The sequence below is a fragment of the Lathyrus oleraceus genome, chromosome 5, assembly GCF_024323335.1.
Source record: "Lathyrus oleraceus cultivar Zhongwan6 chromosome 5, CAAS_Psat_ZW6_1.0, whole genome shotgun sequence".
In the NCBI taxonomy this organism is placed as follows: Eukaryota; Viridiplantae; Streptophyta; class Magnoliopsida; order Fabales; family Fabaceae; genus Lathyrus; species Lathyrus oleraceus.
Window position 1 is genome coordinate 153,012,733 of NC_066583.1, and position 18,345 is coordinate 153,031,077.

The following is an 18,345-nucleotide window of genomic DNA, read 5'->3' on the forward strand; positions in this document are numbered from 1 at the left end:
GATTTATAATGTGATAAAAAATGAAAATATACAAAAATAAAAATTTAACTCATAGTAAAATTTGGATAACCAATAAAAAAACCAAATTTTTATAATGGAACGATTTATATTTGGATAATCAATATCAAACCAAATTTTTATTTTAGTATTTAGTTTAGTTTTTTTTTTTAAAGTGGATGGATACCAATTATGAATAATAATTTTTTTTTCACCCGTAACCATAACCAACAACTCTCAAATATATACACTTTTTACGTGAAATATGCTATCCACGTAACTTTTCACTAATTAGTAGTTTTGTTTGGGACCCACTGCATCCTTCTCACTCTCACTCTCACTCTCACAGTTCCACCACCATGAATCCACCGAATTTACTCATGGGAAAACCATATTCTTTTCTTAAGAACAAAGAACGTCCAGTGTCAGGTCAAAACTCTCGCAAGGTCAATAAAGAATCTCGCAAGATCACCAAGAACGCGCCATTGTCAAAACCTCAAAATTCCATCGTGCAGATAGTGGAGCCTCGAATTACCTATACGGTGCCTCAAAGAGTCATCCACATCACTCCCCAGGACTTCAAAGACGTCGTCCAGCAACTCACCGGTATCGAAAAACCTACCGGAATCAGTCAAGTTTTGCCCACAGCGAGCCTTGTTTCGACTAAAAGAACGAGTCCGGAGAAGAAAGAAAGGCCTTCTTGGAGTAATGGGGACGATGGCATGACGAGGATGTTGGATAATGGCGTGCAAATGAATCAGTTTCCTGGAATCTTAATGCCAGAGGCGGCGATTTTACCGCCACTGCCTTATGAGAATTTTTTACAACCGGAATTGCCGCAAATGCAGTATAACAACTTTTTGCCACCGGTATTGCCGCAAATGCAGTATAACAACAACTCTTTGCCACCGGTATTGCCGCAAATGCAGTATAACAACAACTTTTTGCCCCCAACATTACCGCAAATGCAGTATAACAACAATTTTTTGCCCCCAACATTACCGCAAAGACAGTATAACAACTTTTTGCCCCCACCATTACCGCAAAGACAGTATAACAACTTTTTGCCGGCGGCGAATGTTATGCCGTTACCGTTAACAACATCAGAGATATTTTCTCCGGTGAACTTGCCACCGATACCTTCAGAGACTTTCTTGAGAAACACTTGGCAGCAGAAACCATCGGATATTTTCTCGCCAGTGACTTTGCCACAATCAGATATTTTTTCGCCGGTGACATTGCCGCCTACACAGCCAGATAATCTCTTGCCAGACAATTGGCAGCCGTCGGATATTTTATCGCAACCGGTAGATAATTTATCGCCGGTGAGATTGCCACCTACACAGCCAGATAATCTCTTGCCAGACAATTGGCAGCCGTCGGATATTTTATTGGCAGATACTTGGCAACCGCCGGATAATTTCTCGCCGGTAAGATTACCACCTACACAGTCAGATATTTGCTCACCGTCGAATATTTTATCGGCAGACACATGGGAACCGTCGGATATTCTGTCGCCAACGTCGACACAATCAGATACTTTCTCGACAGACCCTTGGCAGCCTATACAGTCGGATATTTATTCGCCGGTAGCATTGCCACAGACACCATCAGACACTTGGCTATCATCGGATACATTCGCACAGGAGACATTACAACCTAAACCATATGGGGTATTTTCACAGGTTTTAGGCCCGCAGTCGCAGACGGTGTTGTCTTATGATGACGTTTGGCCTGAGAACAACATCTTTGCTAAACCGCCCGAGTTTCTTCCCGCTGGCGTTGTTCCGCCACAGACGCGGTCGAACCGGTTCAATTCTTTCATTTACAACTAAGTTTATTTTTTCCTGGTTTCTCTTTATGATTGAGTAGGGAGATGCATACTGATACAACAGTGATTCAGTGTATTTTGTTATGCCACCGGTTTTAGAGAATTGAAGATAGAAACTTTGCATTTGCATGCATTTTACTTGTTCCTATTTAGCTCAACTTAATTAATTAACTAGTAGACTTACATTCATGTTAATAAAAAGAGATGAATTAGAGGGGGATTGATTATATCCCTTTGATTACAAAGCAGTTGATAGTTTGGAGAACCATTGTTTCAACCATAGTTATTTGTAAATTTGCAAACGTGCTTGAATTTGGAAGTTGTTAGTCTAGGAGGCAAACTTATGTTGACATCTTTTTTCAAATCTCCATGTAAAAAATATTATGAACATCTAACTGGTGCAAGTGCTGATTTTTGCAATGTATCTTTCTATTTTACTTTCGACATGATATTTTATTTTATAAACCCATTTATATCATATTGGTTTCTTAACTAGTGGTAGGTAAGTAATGATCCAAGTTTGATTGTGATGAAGAGTTTGGGACTCATTGTCCACTGCTTGTTTCCAGCAATCATGTTGAATGTCTGGTTTAAAAGTGACATAAATAAAAGCATAGTATGAAGGGGATATATTATCATAGCACAAAACTTTTGACAAGGGATATAAAATACACAAGAATCAGATTTCAGAGTGCTTGACCTAACATAGGCGAGGTGAATCCTACCTAGAGTCATAATGTTTAGCTTGCCACAATATGATGAGGGGGGAGGTCACAAAACTATGAAATCGATTCAACAACCATGAGTCACATAAACGATTTATCAGATATTATGCGGTTGAATTCCAGACAAACAAACATAATAGTGACGACACAAAAATGTAATCATCGTAACAAATATAAATAATCATAACAGTAAAAACCATGAACATATATGGTGAAGTCAACTCCTAGACATGGGAGGAACAATAGATTGAAAGACAATAAATATGTAACAGAAGATTGATGGCCAGGTTAAGCCAAAATAACTATAAGTAAACATATCCATGGTCAAAGCAAAAGAGATAATTATTAACATATTTACACATATTGAGGCTTTAGGGTTAATTCTGACTTGGTTAGTTTGTTAGAATAAATGTCCTATTTTATAGGACTGTTAGCATAGCAGTTGGATTCCTTTTTGATTTAGTTTTTATTAGTTCCTATTTTTTAGCTAAGATTTAGGATGGTCAGTATATGTAATCAGCTATATATTAGTTTTTCTATTATTCAATAAAGTAAGTCAGTTATCAGAGTTTCCTAACAATCTGGTATCAAGAGCTAAACTTCATATCGAGAAAAAAAAGGAGAGAGAGTTCGTAAGCAATGGCTGAAGGAAACAGTTGTTTTTCCCAACCCTCTATTCCGAAATATGATGGTGATTATGACCACTGGAGCATGGTCATGAAGAATCTACTCCGATCCAAGGAGTACTGGAGCGTTGTGGAATCTGACTATTCACAACCAGGTGCTGATGAAGTGCTAACAGCAGCACAAAAGAAGACACTGGAGGAAGCGCAGCTCAAAGATCTAAAGGCGAAGAATTACTTGTTTCAATCTCTTGACAAGTCAATTCTTAAAACGATCACTCAGAAGGAGACATCCAAGCAACTTTGGGATTCCATGAAGATGAAATGTCAAAGGAATGCTCGAGTTCAAAGGGCTCAACTCAACCGCCTTCGCAGAGAGTTTGAGGTCATAGCTATGAAACAAGGTGAAGCAATTGGTGATTATTTTAGCCGAGTGATGAGATCGCAAATGATATGAGAAATTACGGAGAGGATATGACCGATCTCAAGATCGTAGAGAAGATCTTGAGAACCCTCACTGAAAAATGGAACTATATAGTTTGTTCCATAGAAGAGTCAAAGGACATTGATGAGCTCTCTGTTGATGCTTTGCAGAGTTCTCTTCTTGTCCATGAACAAAAGTTTAAGAAAGATGGAGACGAAGAACATGCTCTCAAGGTGTCCTATGATGAAAGAAATGGTGGAAGAGGACGAGGAAGAATCACTTTCAGAGGAGGAAGAGGCAGAGGCAGGGGTCGACAAAGTTACAACAGGGCGACCGTCGAATGCTACACATGCCATCAGCTAGGACACTATCAATACGAGTGTCCAAATTTATCGAAGCAAGCAAACTATGTTGAGCTTGAAGAATCAGAAGAGATGCTACTTATGGCATATGTTGAATCTTCTAGAATCAATCAATAAGATGTGTGGTTTCTGGACATTGGCTGCAGCAACCATATGTGTGGTGATTCTTCATTATTCATGGATATGGAGAATGGATTCAAAATAAATGTCAGATTGGGCAACCATACAACAATGAGTGTTGTTGGAAAAGGAAGTGTAAGACTAGTCTTGGAAGGAGTTTATCACACTGTTAAAGATGTGTTTTATGTGCCAGATTTAAAGAACAATCTTCTTAGTATTGGACAGCTACAAGAGAAAGGTCTAACTGTTCTGATAAAGGACAATCAATGTAGGATCTACCATCCTACAAAGGGTCTAGTCATTACCAGCAAAATGACAGCCAACAGAATGTTTGTGTTGCTCACTAATACACCTTGTTGCAAGTAGAGAACAAGTGAAAAGTGTTTTCAAGCTGTTTGTCCAAGATCTCGCTCAACTTTGGCATTGTAGATATGGTCATCTAAGCTATACAGGTTTGAAGACTCTGAAAAACAAGGAAATGGTGAAAGGGCTGCCACGTTTTGCTGAAACCAATGTTGTATGCACGGGATGTTTAAAAGGGAAGCAACATCGAGAAACTATTCCAAAGAAGGCGATATGGAGAGCTTCAGAAAAACTAGAGTTGATTCATTCTGACATTTGCGTTCCAATCTCTCCTACTTCCAACGGACAAAAGAGGTATCTCATTTGTTTCATTGATGATTTTAGTAGAAAAGCTTGGGTGTATTTTCTTGCATATAAGGCCGATGCCTTTAGTGTCTTTAAGCAATTCAGAACGTGTGTAGAGAAAGCACCCGGTTTGTCCATTAAGTGCTTAAGAACAGATCGTGGAGGTGAATTTACATCAAATGAGTTCAAATAATATTGTAGAGAGAATGGCATTAAGAGGAAGTTAACCATAATCTACACACCTTAGCAAAATGGTGTTGCACAACGAAAAAACAGAACTGTAATGAATATGGTGAGATGTCTGTTGGCTGAGAAAGATGTGCCAAGAAATTTCTGGCCAAAAGCTGTGAATTGGGCCTTCTATGTTCTAAATAGATGTCCAACATCATCAGTCAAGGACATGACCCCTGAAGAAGCTTGGAGTGGGGTGAAACCTTCAGTTGAACACTTCAAAGTGTTTGGTTGTGTAGCTCATGCTCACGTCCCTGATGCTAGACGAGCTAAACAGGATGATAAGAGTCACAATTATGTTCTGTTTGGGGTAAGTGCAGAATCCAAGGGATATAAACTCTATGATCCTTTGAACAAGAAAGTCATAATCAGTAGGGATGTTGTCTTTGAGGAAGAAAAGAAGTGGAATTGGGATGAAAGTTACCAAGAATTCATTAGACTTGATCTAGAGGAGGGAGAAGAAAATGATGAAATCAACCAACAGAATCATGACACACAAAGCAACGAGGAAGAAGAAAAGGAGATGACAAGTGATGCAATTGAGGCTGTTGTACCTAGTGCCAATCCTACAACTTCCAATGCAAGAGAAATTAGAGTTAGAAGAGCACCGATATGGATGAATGATTATGTTATTGGTGAAGAAGAAGATGGTCAAATACATTGTGCTTTCTTTGCTAGCTCTGATCCAATCAGTTTTGAAGAGGCAGTGCAAAGTGAAAAATGGAGACAAGCAATGGATGATGAAATAAGTACAATTGAGAAGAATGGGACATGTCAGCTAACTGATTTGCCAAGAGGTGCTAAAACCATAGGAGTCAAATGGGTATACAAGACTAAACTGAATCAGCTGGGAGAAATTGAAAAATATAAAGCTCGCTTAGTGGCGAAAGGATATGCTCAACAACAAGGAGTTGATTATGATGAAGTGTATGCTCCTGTAGCTCGTATGGACACTGTACATATGATCATTGCTCTTGCAGCTCAAAGAAGTTGGATTATTTATCAACTTGATGTAAAATCTGCCTTTCTCCAAGGAGAATTATCGGAAGAGGTCTATGTTGAACAACCTAAGGGTTATGAGTTGAAGGATGAAGGAAGGAAGGTCTACAAGCTTAACAAAGCTTTATGTGGACTCAAGCAAGCACCGCGAGCATGGTTTAGTCGAATAGAGTCATACTTCAAGCAGACAGGATTCGAGAAGGATGCAAGTGAACAGAAATTATTAACTAAAGTGAATAAACAAGGTAACTTCTTAATTGTTAGCCTATATGTTGATGATTTAATCTATACGGGTAATGATAGTGCTATGATGAGAGAGTTCAAACAGTCCATGATGAAGGAGTTTGACATGTCTGACTTGGAAAAGATGAAATACTTTCTTGGTATAGAAGTATTACAGTTTAATGAAGGGATATTTATCAGCCAGAAGAAGTATGTGAAAGATATGATAAATAAATTTGGAATGGAAGAAAGCAATTCTGTGCAGAATCCAATGGTTCCAGGTTTCAAAATTCACAAAGATGAAGATGGTGTGAAAGTGAATAGTTCAGTCTACAAGCAGCTGGTTGGAAGCATGATGTATCTGACAACCACAAGACCTGATGTGATGTATTCAGTTAGCCTCATTAGTAGATACATGTCAAATACAACTGAGCTTCATCTTATGGCAGCTAAAAGGATATTGAGGTATTTACAAGGAACCACTAGCTATGGGATTCTCTATAGGAAGATTGGAAATACAGAGCTGATTGGATTCAGCGACAATGATTATGCTGGAAGTATGGAGGACAGAAAGAGTACATCCGGGTATGCATTTATTCTGAGCAATGCAGCTGTAGCATGGTCTTCAAGGAAACAACCTATTGTCGCACTAAGTACCACAGAAGCAGAATTTGTAGCTGCTGCAGCCTGCACATGTCAAATGATATGGATGAAAAGAGTGTTGAAGAAGCTTGGCTATGATGGTAGTAGCAGTCCAGTTATATTTTGTGACAATAGTTCAACAATTAAGCTATCCAAAAACCCTATGATGCACAGAAAGAGTAAGCACATTGATGTAAGGTTCCACTTCCTGCGTGATATGGTGAATGAAGGAGCTGTACAACTGAAGTTTTGTGGCACTGAATAACAAATATCAGACATTTTCATTAAGCCTCTCAAGTTGAAGACATTTCAGCATCTTAGGAAGAAACTTGGAGTATGTGATGAACATAAGTTAAACTAGTATACTGTCTAGTTTAAGGGAGGAAATGATAGGGTTAATTCTGACTTGGTTAGTTTGTTAGAATAAATGTCCTATTTTATAGGGCTGTTAGCATAACATTTGGATTCCTTTTTGATTTAGTCTTTATTAGTTCCTATTTTCTAGCTAAGATTTAGGATGGTCAGTTTATGTAATCAACTATATATTAGCTTTTCTATTATTCAATAAAGTAAGTCAGTTATCAGAGTTTCCTAACATACATGTCCTACACAGATAAGGTCACAATTATTGTACTTTTTTCCAATACAATTGGCGCCCATCGTGGACTCGGAAAAACTAACCTTGGCCGCACTAGATATCTTTAAAGAGTATTTGTTTTTCTCAAGCCCTGTTTCATAATGGTGTACACGAGACATACATCTAGCTCTAATGATGATGATGCAATATGAAGAATGTAAGTAGCCATGGACAAGCTGCATCATCAGAATGAAGCCCTTCAAACTAACATCCTAAACATCCAACAACAACGACATGAGGATGCACAAGAGGGCACAAAGGAGTTGGACCCTCAACCCCTCTCTACCTAAATATGGGACGCCCCTGTCCTAGATAACTTTAAGTCACCTTTCTGGTATCATTTGATGGAAGAGTGATATGTTGGAACACTTCACTGCCATAAACATGTAAGAAGCAACCCTATGCTTGTACGTGAACCTTTTCAAGTTCTCCGTGACCAGCTATTAAGATCTATCTATCAAAATAAGTCCACCAATTCTCAGCGAGCAAGCAAAATAAAGTCTCTACCACCACTTTGTTTAATGTGCGTCAGGGGAAATCAGAATCATTACGAGAATATTTGACAAGGTTAAATAAGGCCTTCATCAAAATAATAAACCCCAATCAGGAAATATTTGCAGGTGCTTTCTAGAGTGGACTTAAGGACACATATCTCAATTAGTCCCTTGCATAGAAGCCGACAGATTTGATGGAAGAAATCATGGCAAGTGAGGAGTGTTACATGAAGGGAGAAGAAAATAATGTTGGTAAGAGGGCCATATATGCAAAGGAGAGAAATGGTGGCGGATTTGAGTTCTCTTTCAACCATAAAATTATCTCATGCAACCAAACAGAGAAAAGGGATCCTTCTAGCCTTATAGAAGATAGGAACATACTAGAATACCTGTAGAATATTACACGCCTCTGAACACTAGGAGAGAGAGTATATAGCAGGAAGTTTATCACACTAAGGCCAACTCAGATCCTCCACCTCCCAAATGGGAAACAATGGGGGCGTGAACCTAGCTAGTGGTGTAAGTACCCCAAAGCCAAAGGCCATCATACAAACATCTATCACCAAATGAAGAAAGATGTTGAGTGTCTCATTCAAGAATGCCATTTACAAATATATGTTAAAGGTGGGAAGAGTCTTAGGAACTGATCCACAAGATTAAGATCACTTTCTCTTCAAAGAATGTCCAAAACGTCGAGAAGGTTTGCATAAATCAGTACATCGACGTGGAAATGTCAAGTTCGACGCGTCCATCAGATGTTAGAGACATAATGTATTTTTGAATCAAAGGGTCAGATGAACTAAGGATGCTTCGACAATATTATAGGAGTCGATTTTGAGATTCTCGACAAAGACAATTGACAATTTTAAGGGAAGTTATCAACGTAGGTGACAATTTGAAGTAGTTCAAGCGTTGAAGACACGTGACAACCATGCATAGGCCAGGAACCCATGTACTTGTAAACATGTTGAGTGCTGAGAAAGTAATTGTTGTCGATAGTTATTTTTCACTGTATATTGTCATACCCCAAAATTCACCCTACTCCGATACAACTTTCATCTGATCTATGATCCTATTATACATATATTTACACATTGCTCCGTCACCATAATTATATTAACATTCATAACCAAAGACATATTTCATGGGTTCAAGGCATGAATTTAATAAAAAAAAATAAAAAAAATAGGGAAATCGATTTACCCAACTAGGTAAATCGATTTGCCCTGCGCAGACACCAAAAATAAGCCTTTTTTTGCACAAAGGGTATTTGGTTCCCCCCACTTTCCCACTTGCTTTCCCTATAAATAGATGCACTATTCCCCCTCATTTTTCATGCTTTCTAGCCCCCCAAAATTCTGAAAAAAATATCATCCAACCCCTATTCTCCAAACCTAAATCAAAACCAAAAAAAACCTTTCCTCCCAAAACTCACCACCACCAACTTTTTTTCCATTTCACATTTTTTCCTCAAAATTTCTCACTCTCTAACACTCATAACCCAACCCCTTTACTAAGCTTTCACCACAAATATTTTCATCCCAAACCCCTTGCTTCACATTCAAGTTCAACACCATTTCTACCTAGCTTTTTTTTCCACATTTTGTGGGTAATGATTTTAACTTAAACTTTTTAACTTTTTGTTTCTTTTTTTTGATTAAAAATGGTTGCTTGTTCTTGGTTGGTCTTTTGAGATGGTTTAGATTCAAGCTTGCAAAAAATGATTGACTTTGGTTTACTCACCTTTTTTAAAGATTTTTTACTCTTACTATCTTTTTTCACCTTTTTGTGGTTGCTTTGTGTGTGTTATCATTTTCTTTTATTACGGACTTGTTGTTGTATTTGTTTGGTTGATGAGGTCTATTAGATCATGACCATGGTTGTTTAGAGTTGATTAAATCTTCAATGTTTTAAACTTATCTATGGTTGATCAATAGATCATTCATGATACTTTGAGGCATTGATAGACTGCCTCTATTTTAACCATATTTAGGTCATTTGATGCATAAATGAAACCATGTCTTTACATTAACTTGCTAATCCATTTGCTTATTGTTACTAACTACTAATTACTAACTACTAATTACTAACTCCTAACATTTATATTATTGCACTTTATTTTTTTTTTGCAATTTATTTTATTGTTCATTTTATTTTATTTACTTTATGTTTATGTTCACTAACTACTAACTTCTAACATTTATATTATTGCACTTTATTTTTTTTGCAATTTATTTTATTGTTCACTTTATTTCAAGTATTTTATGTTTATGTTTATTGTTATCTAACTATATCATTTACATTATGCTAATTTATTTACTACCTTATCATCTTGTTAAATAAAAGAGGAATAAAAACAAAAGAAAGAGAACAAATCATTTTTTTTAAAATATTAATAGATGGACTTAAGGTTGCATAACTTTCTTTGTTACAAATCTATTGTTAGTTGATTTTTTAATCATCTTCAATACTTTGCATCAATCATAAGCTATCCCTTAATGTGTCATATTTTAAGTCTTTTTGGCCTAAGAAAATAGTCTTAAAAAATATTCATTTTTGTACATATTACTAACCACTAATTATACTTCATTAGTTTTGTTTATCATTAACCTTTGTTATTGTGATTTTGGTATTATTGACTTATATTTGTTTTATATCATTTATATTCACTAACCATTATTATTGTGATATTGTTTCTTTATCTTATAATTTACTTTTATGTCATTACCTTGTAATTTACATTAAAGTACTCATCATCATCATTGTACAAATTCATCATGCATGTTTATTTACTTGTTATTTATTTTATTGTCGTCAAACATTAAAAACAACAAAAACATGATAAAATGATAAGACAAAAATATTCATTCCACTCTTAATCAACTTGGACTTAGAGGATTTCATTTTAGGACCCTTGCTTGGACGCTTTTCCCTTATCTTTGTGATACTTGGTAAATGTTGGATTTTATTTGTAACTTACATTCATGTTGTAAGAATGGCATCATGGCACCACCTTAGGGGGACATGTTTGTAAGACCATTATCCTTTGTTTAGCTTAGGTCACTTTTGCACACAAAAGACTTTCTCTTGGGCTACCTTACAATGAGACTCTTTAATTTCTTGTTGGTTACTTTGCATTCATGTTGCATAAGCCAAATTTCATAATCAAAATAAAATAAACCCTTGATTCAACGTCAAGTGGCATTTTCTTAGCCAAATTCAAAAATACTTAATAATTACGATTATTATTGTGTGCCATGAGCCTTAAATGGTGGAGAATGAGTGAGAATTGAGCATTCCTACCCTTACTCTGATTATTTTGGACGCAAGACGCTTGGCTTGTTGTCTAGAATAATCACCTCCGCCCATAGACTTTAGAACAATATAATCACAATCACTCTTTCATAAAACCCTTATTCAAGGTAAAAATAATACAACTCATCAAACTCATTTTTGTGCCTTAGGGCATCATTCCAAAAACCCTTTTTTCAAAGGTAAAATCAACCAACACACAAACATTTCCTACTCCGAACTACATAGCTCTGATTCCTCATCCCCGAATGAGTGATACGTAGGCACGAGGGCCCCAATCCTTGGTGAGCACTATAATAACAAAAACACCCCCTTCTTTTTCATACATTCTTTTGAAAATAAAACAATAATAGATAAATCCCATGTATGTAAAACAACCCAAATGGTTCCCATGGAGTACCATGGATGTAAGGGGTGCTAATACCTTCCCCTTACGTAACCGACTTCCGAACCCAAATCTCGGTTGCGGGACCGATTCCTTATTCTCTTTTAGCGCTTCCCGTGCACGTCTCTTTTCCGAGGGTTTTATCGACTATTTCCCCTCTCCTCTCCGATAGAGGTAAACTAAATAAAATTCGGTGGCGACTCTTCTGACTTTGCCTCTCTTTGGCATCTCTTTAGTCCTGGTTTTGTTATCGTGAAATCCCGGTAGCGACATATATAAGTTGAATTTATGCATTGTAACTGGGGTCACAAATTTTATTAAGTTCTCTATAGAATATAACATCCAAGTCACAATAATTCAGAGATTCAGTGAGAAATGTATGATTATGTGCACCATTTTATGTTAATGCAAACACTTTAATTTCAGTTTGTTTCATCATCTTATTTGCTTTTATTACACTCTTATTGCTTTTCACTCTAAACCTTCATGCTTTATGCACATTTTCGTTGTTCTTGAGTTTTCTCCAACTCATGCAAAACCACCCTTTTAAATACACAAACTTTTCTCAAAAAATCCATGCACAAATCTGTCCTTGAGATTTTTCGAGTTTAATCTCTTAAGTGAACCAAACTCGTGATGTTTATTAAAAATACCAGCAAACAAATTGGCACACCCAGTGACAGCCTTTTTGTGCATATTTATTTAAGGTTTTTTTGTGTGTGCAGAAAATTGTGTATTTTCATTTATTTGTTTAGTTCTTCATGTAAATGTTTGAATGCGTATGTGTTTGAGAAGTGGAAAAGTTAAAAGGAAAATGACAGCAAAAAGTCAAAGAATAATTCCCTTCCATAGAATGACACCTCAAACATGGAGGAATAACCAATTGAAACAACAGTTGGTGGTGTGGGAACTTCAACATCTATTGAAATAACTACTCATGTTATAAGCCAAGTGCCAGTTTCGAAGGTATTTTGTGAAGTGGTGGTTTTCCCACCATATTCAGCGAGTATTTCAACTACTCCCAGGGCCACACAACCAATTTTGGGAGATCATATGCCTTACTTTTGTCCAATTTCCACACTACCCCCTAGTGGTAGAGAATACCCTTTTGGCATGCCAACTACAACGATGGTAGACCTATAAACTAATGCATCTACATATGCAGATAATGCAATAACCGTTTCATTCCCTATTAATCCATACTTAGTATCGAGATCTGTTATAAGCAATCTTATTCGAATGGCACACACACAATGAGGATTAGGATATATACCTCAAGTTATGCCACCCTTGACCACTAGTTCCCTCCAATATGTAAGGAAAAAATGTATGAGAGTAACCATGATATGTTGAATATGCTTACACAACAAATTAGTATTGTATTTAACCCTTTAATCCAAAACACTAACCATAGTTACAAGGAATTGGCGCACCAAGTGGGTCAAATTGCTGATTCCTTTGGTGCTTATCAACTGACTACCTAGCGAGTGCCTAATAACCAAATGCCACATCAGGCCATACCTGTTAAATAACCCGTACCCAGGGTAGTGGAAGGAAATGCAGGCCAAACTGGCCCTGAGGTAGTATTGGTGCATAAAAACCAGGATGCCGACCAAGTAGTTAGGAATATCCAACAATGTAATTTTGGGGAAAAAATAATATAGCCAATGTGGTCAAATTTTTTTTAGCTCAAAATGGCCTATGTGTTGGCCTTCATAGGTCATATTTTGTCTCTACTTTGTCTGAATATGTGTTGTAGACTGAACTTCTAAGGGGTTGGAAAATCCCTTGTAAGAACAAGGTTTGGTTTTGCATCTAGCCTTATATTTTGATGATAAAAACACATAGACTCTTAGATAATAGTTTTATACCCTAATGAATTTTTTTAGTGTGCAAATACTAGATACAAGGTCTGATTGTGATAGATTGACGTGTGACATCATCAGATTCTGAAGCTAGTGCACTCTGACTCTGAGATGTGTGTTCTACAAGATAATCAAGCTCTGGATTATGTACTCATCGCTTATGAACTCTACTCATCCAAAGCTTTATGACTTTGAAGCTTGTGACACTGTTAAGCTCTGAAGTCTTGCGCTCAAATGACTCTAATGATCTGTGTCACAAGACTCTGAAGACTAGGTTCTGATAAACTGGATCAAGACTTTGAAGACAAAGTTTCTGAAGATTCTCTCAACTAGACTCGAATTCTTCTTTTATGAGATTCATTACCTCTCTATCAGAAACCCTTGAATATTAAAGATAAGATAAAAAAAGTTTTATGTGAGAAAATAGTACAAGATAAAAAATGGTACAAGATCAAATGTTCCTTCAAGTACACTGATTTTATGGGCTAAGGACTGTACTATTGTACCATTTTGTCTCCCATTTTCACAGACCTTTATGCAAGGATACAACTGCATTTAAGTATTCCAATTCTACCCTCCAAATAATCTCTTCATTGCCTATATAAAGAAGACTTGGAAGAATGGAACATTGCTACACTCTAAGAAATTATCATATACATGAAAAGTGTATTTTGTGAGATATTTGAGAGAAAAGAAACATATGCACAAGGAAATTTTGTTCATACTCTTCATAGAATATATTTTGTGAGAAATACTTGTAATTCATTTGTGTATTCTTCTTTCTTAGAAGCATTTTCTAAACACACTTTGTATCTCAATCTTTGTGATTATATTTCCTTGAGTGACCAGGGTTTAATCCGAATTACTCAAGAAGACATTGACAATTGGTCTTTGTGTTGTAATAAAGTTTGGTTATAGTGGATTAAGTCAAGTGATAAGGCGAAATCACCTTGGCGGGTGGACTGGAGGTAGCTTTGTTAACAATGAACCAGGATAAAAATAATTGTGTTAATTATTTTTATTCTTAGTTTTCTGTTTATATCTTTAGGTTGAAAAAGTTTTAATTCTTGAAACCCAATTCGAACCCCCTTTTCTTGTGTTTCCATTACCTTCATCCTTAAGTTCACTAAGTTTGTAGGGTATACCAACGAATTCACTCCCAAACACATTGCTAGATATCATTCGGAGGCAAAAGACTTGGCCAATAATGAAAACTTAAAAGTGAAGTATTTCCCAAATTATTTGACTAAGAATTCTTTTACATGGTTTATGATCGCTCGACTGTGTGAGTCGAGAATGGGATACAAACTGCAAGTGCACAGTTCTATCGCGTAGTTTTAAAAGATATCGATCCCACAGGGACTTATGAATCGATATACCGTTATCTAAGGTTACTACGTAAAGCTAAGGTGAAAAATGTTTGATTGTTTGGGGAAAAACTAAAGCTAAACTAAGATCTAGATTAAATATTAATAAAACGGATATCGGTATGTAGTTCGTCAAAACTAGGGAATCAAGTCTTTGTCGGTTTCTTGGTTTTAAAATAAATCGTTTCGGTTAACTTTATTGGTTAAAGGTTTTATCTCAAACTCTCGCTCTGTTGAATAAACCATGATTTTATATTAATGTAGCTGTCACTTATAATTAAGTCAAAAACCATATTTTGAAAGCAATAAAGTTGCAGAAACTCTTTTTAAGAAAACACTGACCGTTTTAAACACCCTTGTCGCATCCTGCGAGAAATCAACCGGCGAGACTAAAAATAAAACACACAGAGCCGCCACTGCGCGTTATTTATCCCAAGATAGGGAAAGGAAACGCTCAGAGAAACCTGGAAAGACATGGTCTCGCGACCAGAGAGAAAAGGTTCGGGAGTCGGTTACGCGAGGGGAAGGTATTAGCACCCCTCACGTCCTAGGTACTCCTAGGGATCCACGTTCTAAGAAAAGAAAAGGTTGCTAAACATCACACACACACACGGGGAACGCAGGTGGGGTTAAGAGGAACGGGCTCGATAAGGTATCGCACCTTATGCCTACATATCTTGTCTGGAACAAGAATCAGAGCCACTGTAGTTCGGCTTACGCACGCCAAACAACACCAAACATACAAACAAGCAAAGGTGGCAAACATGGAGCCCGACAACCACTGGATGGAATTACGTCGGCATCCGAACCAAAACACACTCAAAAGGGCAAACGTGGAGCCCGACTGCCAATCACTGGGCTTACGTCGGCATCCGAACCCAAACACACTCAGAAGGGCAAACGTGGAGCCCGACTGCCAATCACTGGGCTTACGTCGGCATCCGAACCCAAACACACAGTCAGATAACAAGTAAACACACGCAAAAAAGAAAAAGGTTGCCCGGAGTGGTCTCGCACGACCACCTGCCTACATACCTCGTCTGGCACGAGGATCAGGGCGATGTAGTTCCCCTGAAAGGGACTAAATTGCTAACCAGAAACCGAGGGGAAAACACGACACTAGGGAGCTGAGACTCGAACCTAATGTTGTCATGCATCGCTTACCCTAAGTTCGGTTTTCTATCCTACTTGCATAAGCAAACTAACCTAACCAGGAAAGAAGCTAGCACACAAGCATACAACATATATCAAATGAGAACAGGCATCTCAAACAAGCATGTCAATCAGAGATTCACAGAGCACGCGCTATAGCCAAACAAGGGGCTCAATCAATCAGGTTTGACTGCCTAAGCAATCGTCTGTACAGGCTGTGTTTGCTCTTAACCTTGCCATTATGAGGCTAAGGTGAAGCAGATGAAAGGATGAAGTGAGGATCAGACCTCACAGCTCTTATCCCTAACCAGGGAGAGCTGACAAATGAGCATGGGTCCAGAATAGGGGAACCCTTCTATACTCGATGACTCTGACTCAATGTGCACTGCACAAGATCTTGGGCTTTTGATCTCAATGCTACAACCATGTAATGGGAGCAAGGAGAAGACTCAACTGAATAGTGGGGGACAGGTTGCTTGTCCCTACCTTCCACCAATTGCCTTACTTGAAGGGCTTTTCCTGCTTGGCTTAAAAATAAACATACACAAGCATTGCCTCTTAAGGAGGACTTCAGACAATTTGCCCGGCCCGGTAACAGCCGGGTCTCCAGACTACATGAAGTTTTAAGAAGTTACCTCAATGCAAATTGCTTATGCAAAGCAAAGCAAAGCAATAGTTCACAAGGAACTGAGCAACTAAAGTACCTGGAAACAATCAAACTCAGTCAGTACTCACGCAGACAAACTGTAAACAACAAGTTCAATCAGACAAACTATACAAGCTATGCACAAACAAAGCAAGCTCAAGGCTTAAGCCCAAGCTTCAACACCTACAAAACAATGCTATGTTAATATACAAACATCAACAACATCAATTAAAATTGATTTGCATCATTCTCCATGTGCCTTATGCTTTTGATCCTGAAAAACCAAGCAAATATTAGCAACTAGACCACTAGGCCAAGCCTAGGATCCAAAAGCAAGAAAAAAGTTAAAACAGCAAGGTATCCACCATCCAACATCAAATTAACATCAAACAAGAGCAAACATCCTTGGTCTCATGTTTATATCATCCATCAAGTTCAATTCATGCACAAAACAATCCATATTGGTTCAAATGAAGCACCAAATATACAAACAGAAGTATTGCATTCAAAGCCATGCCAAAACACATCAAAAAAATCTCAAATTAAATACACCTAAACAGGGGATAATCAAGGTCTACCATGTCAAATTTGAGCTTAATTGGGCAAATGGAACCATGTTAATGAAAATCAACAAAAACAGACACAGTTACATGCTTCAATTCACAACATCAATGCATACATCCACTTCAAAAATTCATAACTCAATGAAAACAAAAAAGAAATGGATGAGACCAAAACAGGGAGGTCACACAACGTGTCTAGTTCATGCATATCAAATTTCATGGCCATGCAATACAATATGAGGATTTCCCAATCAATCTACCAACATGTATCACATGAGCTGGCAATTTCAATCACCAGAAATGAAAAATCATGATCAAATTGAAAATGCAATGTAAAATCCTACAAAAATTCATCAAGCATCCTAACATGTCAACAAGTCATCATGCAAAATTTCAGCCAATTCCAACATGCATAGGTCATCCAATTAAATTCAACAAGTTGACATCAAGAGGTGTGACACAAATTGTCACACCTAAGTTCCAGAATTTGCTGCTCTCTAACCAGGTATCAAAAATTCATGAAATTTACATATAAATAATCCTCAATGAGTCAAGAACCACCACAAAAATTTTCAGCCATTTATTTTATGATATGAGTATTTCATGATCAAATTGCCAAAATGTATCAAAATGTGACATACATTAGAAAAGCCTATGCCAAATAAAATATTTGCCAAGCACAACTTTGACCAATAGGTCAAAAAAATCCTACACAAGTCAACAAAGTCAAGGAAAAAATCTCCATATTTTTAGGAATTTTTTACTATTTTTTATGAATTTTTTAATGTGTTAAAATATTTTTTAGAAATTAAATGAAATAATTAATTAAACCAATAGCACTTTTGTAATTATTTTGAGCGGGAGCGGGAAACTCCCTATTTGAATTTTCAAACCACTTTTTTGGATCAAACAGCCTTTCTATCATCACTTTCAACTCAGAATTTTCCAGAAAATGAGAAAAACGATGAACATCAAAAGTTAACGAAAATGGACATGGCCATATCCGTTCGAACCGTCTCTTCAAGAGGAACATGAATATCATACTATTACATCCTAAAAGTTCCTAAATCTCTCGAATCGACTCACTTAGGGTTTGTGTT

General features: G+C 37.1%; 1 protein-coding gene across 1 annotated transcript; it reads left to right on the forward strand.

Moving 5' to 3' along the window:
* The first annotated feature begins 309 nt into the window (after positions 1 to 309).
* On the forward strand, positions 310 to 1,832 carry LOC127079385 (uncharacterized). The gene has a single exon (XM_051019767.1). It carries the CDS (start codon positions 357 to 359, stop codon positions 1,830 to 1,832), a length of 1,476 nt encoding a protein of 491 aa, XP_050875724.1. The 5' UTR covers positions 310 to 356.
* The last annotated feature ends 16,513 nt before the right edge of the window (positions 1,833 to 18,345 follow it).